Genomic DNA, 12,771 nt, shown 5'->3' with positions numbered 1-12,771 from the left:
CATATGGATCGTACTTTGTATATGCAGGTTTAGTTGGAGTTTATAATGTTTTTAATGTGACTATGATTCTTATCAATTTACCAATTTTATTTCAGAATATCCTAATATTCAATTTCCTAATTTAATTTCCCAATATTCAATTTCCAAATTTATTTTACCAATATTCCAATATTCTATTACTCAATTTAATTTCTTAATATCCTAATATTTAATTTTCCAATTGTGAAGCACTTTTTTTTAAATGGACTGAAGTTGAGTATCTATCCTAACAAACAGATCCTCAGTATGTCGCTGAGAAGGAGAATGACAAACCCCCAGCTCTGTTTAATGAAGCTGATTGGGCTTAATTATGAGCGATTATTCAGATCTGCGGTTCCTTGACCCGTTTCCTGCTCAGCCAAGAGCGAAGCTACAGGCCAGAGATCAGCAGCATGTTGAGAATGCTCCACAATGATGTGTTGCTGCAACATTGCATCAGTGACATGCTGTCAGAGCTCGCTGCCAGGTTTCAGGTGGAGACTCGAGGCAGGCTGTCCTGTGAGAATCCGCGGCGTTGCCACTCTCCATCTACACGTTTGTGCTGTATACCTCAGTTCTCCCAAATACCGTAAACCTCTAAAACTGTCCAGACTTTATTCAGAACACATCTTCAATTCAAAGGCTATTTGCAGGCTGATGTTTAACATAACATTGTAATATCTCTCTCGTGCCTCTTTTATTCATTCTTTCTTACTTTCTAATATTCAGGTTTTTTTTAAATTAATCATAAAAAACAATGTGTGTCTGGGGGATGAATAATAAAATGGCACAATACGCAAAATACCACTCAATCCAATGGATGAATATATTCATTGAGGTGCAGCAGCAGAGGTCATCCCAATGAAAAAAGAAACAGGGACTATTGCATATGTATTCAGAGTGCACAATGCCTGAGAGACATCTAATATCATACATATGTATGAGTTTTAGCCAGTTCCCAAAAAAATCTGTTTATCACTTGGCATCTTGTCTCACTGGTAATTGTATTATGTCAATAATTTCCAAATCGTTATCTTTTTCTCTTTATCGTTGCTGTATTCACTGTCAGTTGAAATTATTTTGTACTACTCTTTTAACCATCGACATTGTCACGATGCCACTTCACTAAAATCCAGATGTAGATCTAGGTCTCTAACGAGCAAGCCAGAGACGACAGCGGAAGGAAAACTCTCTGAGACGACACGAGGTAAAAAACCTTCAGACTCGAAAGAAAACCTGTTCGTCTTCAGGATGACACGGGAGAGTGGGATTATTACGGCATAATGTTGTAGAAAAGGAAAGAGAATCCTGGGCCATATTCGGATTTTGTGTCTTGCATACAAAGGTTATGTTGATATTTACATGAGGAAATTCATTCTCAGATTATGAAGCAACTTTATAAATAGTTGTCTCTGCGCATTCATTTCATGCACATCTTCTGTGTGACGTTTATGTCCCTGCCAGGTTTTTCTTGTTTCGAAGCATCTGTGACTGGGGTTTTATGTCATGTCTAGACCACCAGTGAAACTTTAATAACCGCTGTTGGAAGTTTCAGAAGCACTTGCTTGCTTTTAAGTCAGAACAAATCAGGGATAGAAAATACGGACTGAAGAACTGCTAAATTTGCCATCAAATGTATTATGATATACATTATGATGTCCTACAGTATGTCTGGTTGGAGTTCTCATCATGAAGATGCCACAAGGACAGTCTGGAGATACATGGGATTGTTGTGGATAGCACTGTTTAAAAACCTTTAAAGTAAATGCAGATCTTTAGGGTTTCCATGTAGGAGCATCTGTCAAATGTGCATCACAAGCGCAGGTGTTCCAAGAAGCCGAGCATCAGGATGAATAAGGCAGTGTTAGGGTTTTGAAGGACGTCAAGAGACATTTGCATCAAATTTAAAGCGGTGTATACTCACTGCAAACTTTGTCATGCTTAACGTGTCTACTCATAAGTTATAGTTATAGTTGCTACAGCTCTAAGTTATAGTTGCTACAGAACAAAATGATATTGAAGCCGTGACCTTGATTGTTGTGTGTGTGTGTGTGTGTGTGTGTGTGTGTGTGTGTGTGTGGGTGTGTGGGTGTGTGGGTGTGTGGGTGGGTGGGTGTGTGTGTGTGTGTGTGTGTGGGATCTGAACACATTTGTGACACAGTTTGTCATCGTCAGTTATAACTTTCAGTGGCTTTTGGTATAAACTTAGACTCTGATTCCCAGCATGTTTTTTTCTTTTATTACTATCTGTAACAAAACAAACAACCTTGAATGAACTTGACAAGTGCTTCACTTATGTTGGTTCAGATTTGAGTTTGTATGGAAACGTGTGTGTGTGTGTGTGTAATATTCATGTGTAATAGCACTTTTGGATGAAAAGCTTTAATGCTACTCTGTGTTTAAATATAAATGTTCTATATTACTATCCAAAAAAAAAAATCCTTTTTCTTGGATGATGGTCAATATTTAAATGAGCACATCTTGCCTCGAAGATCATGCTGGTATTAAAAAGAAAAAGAAAAAAAAGAAAAAAGATGAGTCTTTTCACCTTTTGTAGCAATGTAAAATGGGGTCATGGTGGTCCTGAAGTGACTCATCACATATATTAGAATATATGAAATATTTTTTTTATTCTTATATACGTATGTTAGACTGGACGAAATATAGTTAGATATTCTGAATGGCCAGCACTATTTCTGGACCTGCGGCTTAATGCATTATTTATCACAGGCTCTGCCTCTGGCCTGGTGTGTGTCCTCCTTAATTATATCATAATGCCCCAACCCAGAAATCTAGTGCACACATGTTGGGCTGTAAATGTTAATAATAATAATGTTAATACACATACACAATGAGAGAAGGTAGATTTACACTTTTAACATGCTAGGTTATCTTGTATATCTTGTTGGGTCAGGTGGTCAGGTTGACGTGACCCATGTTGATATTGGACAACACAGCATGTTGACTTAAGGCTGTGGACATAAAAAGGAACAAGCATGTGGAATTTTCCACTGAAAGAAATCATTTTCAAGAAATTGCAAGAAATGTTTTTGTTGTTTTGTATATTTAACGTAACTGATAATCTAGTTAAGCCTTTTCAAATTATGCAGGCCATCATTTTTTATGTGCACCCTGATAGCTAAGGTTAGAAAAAAAAATAAGACATAGCTAACATTATATGAGTCATATATGTCACTGTAAACTTCCTCACACCCTTGTGCTTGTTGAGTTCCAGCTTTAACTCTCGTTTGTCGTTATAAATATCCCACTGTTCTGGGAAAGCGTTCCACTAGGTGATGGAGTGTCGCTATAGAGATTTGTGATCATTCAGCTACAAGATTTTTCAACATTAGACACTGATGTTGGATGAGGAGGTCTGGGGTGCACTCAGTGTTCCACTTCATCCCAGAGGTGTTTAGTGGGGTTGAGGTAAGAGAAGTGTGAAGGAGGTTCATCCACACCCACCTTAGTATACAGTGTGTTTATGGTGCTCTCTACAGTATGTGCATGGGGGCATTGTCGTGCTGGAACATGTTTGGGCTTTTCATACTGTAAATGCTGAAAGGAAGTATTTATGTTACTTTTACACTAGCTAATTAAAAATTATTTTTCATTTTATTTTTTGACAAATTATTGACCAGTACTTGAGTACAGTTCATTCTAATTGTGTAATGTTTAACAATCATGATTTAAAACATGTACATAAATAAATAATATATCAAGTTGCCATATTTTAGCTGATTAAGGCTTCTTTTACGCCAAACATCTACAACCTAGCAATTTTGTCATTTTTCTGCTTTGTTTTTTTGTTTGTTTGTTTGTTTGTTTTTGTCTGTTTTTTTTTTTGTTAGGATTATAGGATTAGTTATCTTGTTATTGTCATTATAACCAACCTATGAGCTGATTATGAGCGAATGAATAGATTATTGAACTGATCACAAGGTAATAAGGTAATCACAAGGTAACAAGTATAATAGTATTTAAAAGGAATTTTAGGCACATAAATCAGTGACAAAAAAGACTAGGCGCGGTGGAGGTGGCATCCCTGTCGAGCCATGGTTTAAAATAACTAGGTCAGCATCCTAGCCCAGCTTTACTGGGTCCAGTGCCAGGTTTTTAAATTGACCTGAATTGGGTTATTTTTAGAACAGCTATTTTAGACTGTATTCGATTCAACCATAAGAAGGTTTATACCTTAGAGGAGCCTTATAGGCTGAGCGCTCCAGGGCCCAGATGATGGACACGGTACGGTGCAGTCAGTGCTTGTTGGGTTGTATGGTAGGTTTGTGGATGATGGTGATGAATCTTGATGGCTATTCTCATTCTTGCCATTCTTTTCAAAAGTGTGAGATTGACATGCCCTACGGAACAGTGTGAACAGCAAACCCTGGCCTCTGTTAGCTCTCAAGGCTAGTAGGTGTATGACAGGGCTATTGGCTCTGACACCTTTGCTGATGATGATTGAAAAAAAAAGGCTGTTATGTTGAGATATGGGATCTTTCTGAGCTGCAGAGAAGTTTGTGTCATAGCTTTGAGGTGGGAGCTCTGTCAGTAATTGAACTATTTGATCTGTAGATAGCTGAGAAGAGAAGGTTTCACTCACCTTCATGCTCTTTGTGGGTGTTTGAAGTGCGCCTTATACACAGAACAGCTCTGAGCTTGCAAGTCATATTGAAATGCCTCCAAAAAGCCTTCAGGCTATAGGGAAATTGCAGGCACAGTTAGAAAAGGCCAATGAGAGGAAGGGCAAAGTGGAACAGAGAGCAGAAAATGGGAGAAAGGAAAGTTATATTTGCTTTAACTGAACAAGTGAGTGAAAGGATTAAAAACACGTTTAACAGACTGACCCAATGATCACAGACTGACCAGAAAGATGTAGCTGTTCATGCTAACGTGATTCATTTGTCACACCGGCCTGCCATAAGTTGACCCATGAAAAAAACATGCTATTTTTAGCAGTTTGTTCTCCCTGGCTCCTTAATACATGTCTCTTTTAAACCTTGATTTTTTTTTTTTACAGTCTTATTGATTTTAACATCCTGTATAAATAGCTTTCAAGGGAGCACAAAACTAAATGCCTAAAAAATGTCATTGTGCTAAATCTATATAAAATCCACGACTATTCCTAACCATCACCTGTACTGTATCTTTCCCAAAGAGTCATAGTCAAGGCTTTTCCTGGTGTTTCACTTCTTTTTTTTTTTCCATGTGCACCAGATGCTTTGAATTCTGTGCAGTAACGGATGGGCTTAAAAATAAGAAGTAATATTTTACAATAAACAACGTGGCCAGGGTGCACTGTTCTCATTTATTATGCACAGCAATATGGAACTGCTGTAATGAAACCTCAAAATTAATAAAGGTCCCTCCAAAATAACCCCAAAAGGGAACATAGTTTGAATATTAAAAGCATGTTGAAGCTGTGATTAGTCTATGTATAGTGTAAAGTATTGTGTAAAGTAGTGCAGTTGAGGTGTAACTTTATCTGTGTGTATGTGTAGCTACTGAATATTTGGACTGAAAGTGGGTGTGGCCTAAAGGGATTTTTGTTTGTTTGTTGTTGTTGTTGTTTTTTTTTTGTTTTTACCGCCATATACCTGTATGTTCCCGAAACACTACAAAACATTGGAAAAACCTCCAGAGAAAGAAATTTCAGCCCAGTCTTCATGGTGGGTGGATTCTGGCTCTCTGACACTTTCTCAGCCTCAGCTAAATCATTCCATTTCTAAATCAGTTTTAAACAATGATATGCATTAGCTGCGAAATTTTCAAACTGATTGTTCAATTCACCAATAAAAAAAAAAAACTACTAACAATTAAAACCAGTGCAAAGCTGACCAGGATGCTACAGTGCCACCAGTTCTGGAACATGGTCTTTCTTTGTCCTGCGAGATTCACATCTGCCTGCTTGCTTTCACCTGCATGAAAATAACAAACTCATACTCAAACAATGTATTCGTTACCTCCCAAAGGACCCCTGTCCTGAGGCAGACTTCTCAGCTCAGCCGGTTGCCCTTAGAATCATTTTAGCGAGTTGTACAGGTGTCTAAAAAGCCTCCGGAATTCTCTCTGTGTCCAAAAATCATCCTCCCAAGAACATCCTAGTTGGTGGATTGATTGCAGAAAGTGCTTCACTATTTAATATATAATGGTCTTTTGGGGGGCAGTGGGGGCAGGTTGGTAAGTGGTTAGCATGTGGGCCTCATATCTCTAGGGTTGGGGTTTAAATTCCTTCTCCACCCTGTGTATGTGTGTGGAGTTTGCATGTTTCTTCAGGCGATTCCTCCATGGTGGTCCAGTTTCCTTATCCAGACCAAAGGCAGGATGATCTCTAAATTTCCCATAGTGTGTGAATGAGTGTGCAAAACTGTGTGTGTATAGGTGTGCGTGTGAGATTGTGCCTGGTATGTCACGTGATCCAGAGTATCCTTAACCTTGTGCCCCGAGTCTCCTGGGGTAGTCTCCAGGTTCCTAGCAGCCCATCATAATCACAAACACATTTGTCTTAATATCTCGCTGATGCACGTTCATAGTTATCAGTGCAACTAACAATGACTTAAGTAACCAGAAGGAAACCTATTGGCTGTTTTAGATTCTTATGCTTTTTGTAAGAAAGCATTTTCCTTCCTGTGAACCAACCAAATATCTCCATAGCCCTGTAGAATCCCTTCAGCTTCACTTACCTCGTCAAAGCCTCATTCAAACACATATCTTATAAACATCTTCAAAAGTCATATTTTTTGCTCTCAGGAATGGCTGGCACAAGGTAAGTGCCTGCAGGGTCTCATCACAGCTAGTTTTATGTTTTCCTTTGAAGTGAAATGGAGCTTTCATTCAGTCATTGCCTCTCTGACATGGTGTATATTTGTGAAGATCAATGCAGTTTTATGCACAGGAGAACATTTTTTACTGCACAACACTAAACTGCCAAACTACGCATTCACTTCCTCGTCAAATTCAATCAGAACTCGCATCAGTCACTGCACATCGAAAGAGTAAGCTGTAAGTCACTCTCGTACTCAAACGCTCTGTGTGGTCCTTTATTCTTTGCCTATTGCATCTTCTATCTCTCCTTGCTCGCTTCAAGGTCACAGAGAGGAGGCCCGAGTTCTCTTTTTCTCTTTGTCTTTTAAAATACCCTGCTTACCCTGATTCCCAAGGCATGGATCTGATCTCTCTTTTGTGACTCAGATACTTGCGTCTTACACACTATAGACAGTGAAGAATACAGGACCTCTGTACCAGACTCTGCAGATCGCCAGTCTCCAGTTAGGGCCAGAATGGATGTGTTCCTATTTAACAATCAATCCTTCACTAGCGCCATCGTCAAATTCTGGCAAGTCGGTATAATCAGCGAATGAGAGAAGCAGGTAGCCATCGATCATGACAGGATGTCGTACATGAAGATGATAAGTGGCCTGTAAACGACTCATGAAAATCAGATCACGGTGTGGGTTACAGAGTTATTTGTCCTCTACACAGGAGAAGTACTTTATTTGCAAATGGGCATGATAAATCAGGGGTGTTAGCACAAGAGATCCACAGCGCTGCAAGTTTTCCTGCACGCACACATACATACGCACGCATGACTAGGGTCATGTTTTTAAAGCGTCTGATGCTGACTTTGTTTGATACTCCTCTAATACGTTTTCATTGCATTCGGCATTCCAGATGTTGTCAGGATGCTCTCCAGATTTTTGTACCCTTAAGGTGGTGCCATATATCAGAAGGATAATGCACAGATACACACAGCAAGCCTGGCGACAGACTGGTTTGATGGACATCAAAGGAACGTTGAGCATGGCCTGAAACACTTTTGAGTGTTTTGGAAGAGCAATTTTTTTTAAACGTTTTCATCCCCCAGCAAAACATTCCTTCACATAGCCATAAATCTGCTAGAGGAATGGTTCAGAACCCCATTTGCCAAAGTGCAGGACTTGAATCTGTTATTCCCAGGACTATTTGATGCTGTATAGGCCACAAAAAGAGCCTCTACACCATACTAATAAATTATTGTGTCCTTTAACCAAGTCTTTCAGTTTCACTGTTCAACCCTTATAACTGTATGTGTGGATATAATGATCTCTCTCTCTCTCTCTCTCTCTCTCTCTCTCTCTCTCTCTCTCTCTCTCTCTCTCTCTCTCTCTCTCTCTCTCAGATCTGGACGTGAGGTATTTTTGGAGTTGGAGTGCTTTTGAGGACTATTTGCTATTCTGTTTTGGCTTCACGATGCTGTGTGCCTTCTTCACGCTCTTCTTCCTCGACTGGGTGGTGTTTGTGGAGTCTCTGGGCTCACTGGCCTTGCTGTTTGAGGCCATGCTGGGTCTGCCTCAGCTGTTGCAGAACTACAACAACGGCTCCACCCGTGGCATGAGGTCAGTCAATCCCCTACGATCCCCTACGATCAGTTCTTTACAACCATCTGCCTTTATTCCTTTACTGTCTAGTAGACAGATTAAAAAGCATCTGTCTCTTGGGTTCTCAGAGCTTTAGCTGTGGCTACTCAATTCTTTTCAAATTTAATGATGAATGTAAATGGCTGTTCTAACAAACAGCATGGGCTGGGATTAAGTTCGGGTCTGAACATACATTGTTCTCCATATAGTCATATTTATCCCACTTGACAAATAACCGGGAAGTGAGAGAAGGTAAAGAAGGATACAGTTAGAAATATTGGCACCCTCTTTTTTCAGACCTGTTTATATTTTGATTGATTGGCACCCCTACCATTAGCATCTGGTCGATCTTTTTTCCTGTAATGCTTGACAAGACTACTTGTAGAGGATCCTGTACATTTTTAAGATCATTTATATTCTCAGATTTGTACGTTCTCCAAGCTTCAGTGATGCTTCACCGTATATAAATGGTGGGTATAAGGTGCTTCTTTCTTGTATGCAGTAACACTTGTTTTTTGCCAAAGAGGTACTTGGATTTCTTAGACAAAAATGTACATTCTTGACAATAGATGTCATGCAGTCATCCATTTTGAAACTTGACTAAACTGCAACTTTCTTTTTTTCTTCATTGCCTCTTTTGTCATCCTGTTCAAGACCAAACTGTTTTAGCCTTTTTTTTTGTATTGTGTTTAATTTGATCAATTCAAGGATGACAAATATGGCATGTCAGGTTTTTTTTCTTGATAGAAAATACGTTTTTTGTTTTTTTTTTAAAAAATGTACTCATGAATAGTACTTTTTGTTAGGGAAGAGTTTCTCCTTTTGTTTGAGTGGATAATTTAAATCCTTTTCTCTAATGTTTTGTCATTTATACAGTATATATCATTTCTACCTATTCCATATTCTCTAAAGTAATTGTGCATTCACTGCAATTTAGGCAAAGAGGAAAATGAGAGGTTTTTTTTTTTAAATCAATTAGCTTGGAATTGTGTCTCGTCATTAGGTCAGCATTCTTGATTCATTTATGGGACACTAAACACATATCACTCTGTCCTGACTCCTGAAACAGTCTCCCATACTGTCCGAAGTTTACTTACGACTTGCAAAATGTTAATTGTTTAAAATCATGTAAAAAAAAAAAAAACTACATTTATGAGGAATCATAAACATTACTCTTATTGTAGTTCTGTCCCGAATAAGCTATTTCACATAACATGTGCTTACATACAGTCCATAAGGCACAATAATATCTGAATTTACACAAATAAAGCAGTTCGAAAGTAAACTTTTAAACATATTGATTGGTGTAAATTTTTTGGTTTGCAAATCGTTTTTTTATTATAATTATTATTTAGTGCTGCGCTTCAGAAGTTTTCCTGAAGACTCAGTAATATAGATGCACATATACAGTAGAGTATAGAGATCATTTTGTGGTCACTGATGCCTCTGGCCACACTAAAATTATATCAAGGACAAAAATGTTACGCTCGCTGCCAGTGACACATTGATTGCATTGGTTTTAAAAGATAAATTCCAGCAGGAAGCACATTTATATTAGCTTCGGTCCTTCCGTGCCTAAACGGCACTCGCAGGCTTTAATTTGGCTTGTAAAGTGCAGCCTGGAGCGTCTGACGCTGTCATCCCCATCCAGCTGAGCAACGGATGAGAGGAGAAAGAGAGGAGCTTGGGTAGAGGCGGGCTGGACTAAACTCAACCGCTTCCTCTCTGAGCTTCTGCTTATACTCCCGAGACATTAACTTAAATCACAACGCCAAACTTTAACTCGCAGGTCCCTGGTATTGCTAATTTTGTATTCAGGAGAAGCCTTGGGGAATGACAGCGTTCGCTTCAGCAATGCTAATAATGTACTCTGGTACTAATTAGGATCGCTGCTCGCCCATTATGAGTGATGCAAAACACTGTATATGAGTTTGACTTTCTCAACCTTTGTCATCGTCTTGAAGAATAGAAGAATCCTTGGCACTGTTAGCGAGTGTGTAAGAGTGTGTGTGCTCACAGAAACCACTATTTCTGTGTGGATAGCAAAATTGAGTATGCGATTTATCTTCTCTGTGTACAGTACTTACAGAACATATAGAACATGGGCTTCATAGGTGGTGCACATGGGTCAAGCCACTTTACAATGCAATTACAGTATGTAAACACTACAATATGGTACAGTAACACAATAAGACTGTGGATTGAAAAACGTCTTGGCTTTTGCCGACACAAAAAAATATGTTACATACACAGGTTCACATAAACCTTGAACCAGGGACCCTGTAGAGGTGAAGCTGCAATGCTAAACACTGCACCACTCTGCCACCCATCCCACCTCCTGTATTTCCAAATTTAGTCTCACCCTTTACTCTTGGTGTAATGAAATCTCCTTCTAAGTGTGTGTTGTGGATGTGACAAGCACTGATTTCATTTCATGTGTTTTTATTAGGTAGTCCAGTGTCTACGCTTGTCCTTTTACTTTTTCTGTTCCGTGTGAAGTCCTTCATGTAGTCTATTTATATTCTTTTGTGTCTTAGTATTCGGTAAAGTCTTACCAGTTAAAACATGCTTGTATTTCGCAGTTCCACTTGAAAATATCATAAAATATCAATTTTTTTGTTTTACACAATTTCGGTTTTATTAATTTATGACTATTGATTATCCATCTTTGATGTTGTGTGTAATTTCTTCCACAGACCATACATTTGCTCAAATAATACACATTTTTGCTAGCATGTCACAGTTGGTAAGAAACAATATAACTGGATAAGCTAGTGAGCAAAAAAGTTTCCTTGGGTATTTTTTTTTCTTTTGGATCTTTCCTCTATGTTTTCCCAGGTTTGTTCTATCACATTATCACTACCATTAATAAAGAATAGGGCCTAGCACGTGCTACCTCCGAGACCTTTTGCTTTGTCACAGTGCAGCATGCATGAGTTCACAAAGGCCCGTGATTGCCTAGTGTTGCTCTGATTGACAGTGGAACGAGTTTGCTATCCCTCTAACCCAGAGAGCATGGCTAATCCTTGTTCTCTTGGACCTTCCTGCCACGGTCGGCTTTAACACCAGTTTTGAACGCTTTCCTATCGCGCCTCTTGGAAGCCGCTGCAGCATCTTCAACCACTTGCATTTTCACACTAGAGGAATGATTCAGACTTGTAATTTAAAACCCTGCTTTTTACCTGGGCTTAAAAAACCTGCTCTGAAACAGGGTAGCGACTCGGCAGTGTCAGGTGACAAAACACTTGACGTGCATGTCATAGCAAGGGGGAAATATGTGAAACATCAGCGGATATCAACGAAAGAGATTTAAAAGCTGTGAAAGATAAAATACCTGGTTAGACCTGTCCTTTATTTCTCACTCACGCAAAAGAGTGAGATGAAACTAATTAAAACTGTTTGTTTATTTACGCAATTGTGGTTCTTGATAGCATAAATATGCATATTAGAAGGTTAACTCAGGGTTTTGGGGCAGTGGTGGCTCAAGTGCTTAAGTGACTAGGTTGTTAAACAGAAGGTCAAGGTTCAAGCCCCAGCACCGCCAAGATGCCACTGTTCCAATGGTGTCGTATCATAACTCCCCTTGTGCTTGGACCCCAACTTTCTCAGCTGGGATATACAAAGAAAACAGTTCCACTGTGCTGTAATGTCTGTGTGGTGATAATAATAACATTAAAGGCTTCTTCTTTTTGAGCAGTATGAAACTATGACCCAGAGTGTTGTTTTAAGTGTTGTGGACATAAGAAAACTTACAAAATGTTATAATTCAAGCCAATGTAGAATTCAGATAGACATTAATGGAACTGGTTGGCGTTTTCATCATTTGGAGGCTGCTCGCTGCTGCCGAAGATGACCTACATAGAGATACATGAGATTACTGTGGCTAGCACCACTTAAAAACCATGGAGATGGCTTTGTGACCGCAACTACCACCATCAGATTTGCACTCATGTTTCCATTAGTGAGCAGTTGATATCTTCAATAAGACAGACTTTATATTAGCACTTGAATGAATTTCCTGGTTACGCAATTCCACTTTTTAACCATATAGTACAGAAGGGAAATGATTTATATCGCACTATCAGATGTCACCCAGATGAGAATGGATTCCCTTTTTTGAATCGGTTTCCTCTCAAGATTTCTTATAATATCATCTCAATGGGTTTTTCCTCGCCACTGTCACCTCTGGCTTTCTCATTAGTGATAAATCGATAAATGTCTCATTTATTTGCTGAGTGTATTGTTTTTCTACAGCTGCACTGGGACAGGGATCGTTAAAAGTGCTATACATATAATTTATGCAAAGTTCCAAATGGGACACATTTAGAAACAGGATTATTGTCCAAATGATTGTTCT

At 38.9% G+C, this 12,771-nt stretch overlaps 1 protein-coding gene across 1 annotated transcript in view; it reads left to right on the top strand.

Annotated features, from left to right (window-relative positions):
* The window catches only part of si:dkey-246g23.2 (solute carrier family 66 member 2), a 53,018-nt gene that overhangs the window by 22,656 nt on the left and 17,591 nt on the right, over positions 1-12,771 (top strand). The window contains exon 4 of the mRNA XM_027161763.2: positions 8,177-8,393. Coding sequence (XP_027017564.2) covers positions 8,177-8,393 — 217 coding nt within the window. The remainder of the gene's footprint in view (positions 1-8,176; positions 8,394-12,771) is intronic.

This window comes from Tachysurus fulvidraco, chromosome 13, assembly GCF_022655615.1.
Source record: "Tachysurus fulvidraco isolate hzauxx_2018 chromosome 13, HZAU_PFXX_2.0, whole genome shotgun sequence".
Taxonomy (NCBI): domain Eukaryota; kingdom Metazoa; phylum Chordata; class Actinopteri; order Siluriformes; family Bagridae; genus Tachysurus; species Tachysurus fulvidraco.
This window is presented reverse-complemented; position numbering and strand designations above follow the sequence as displayed.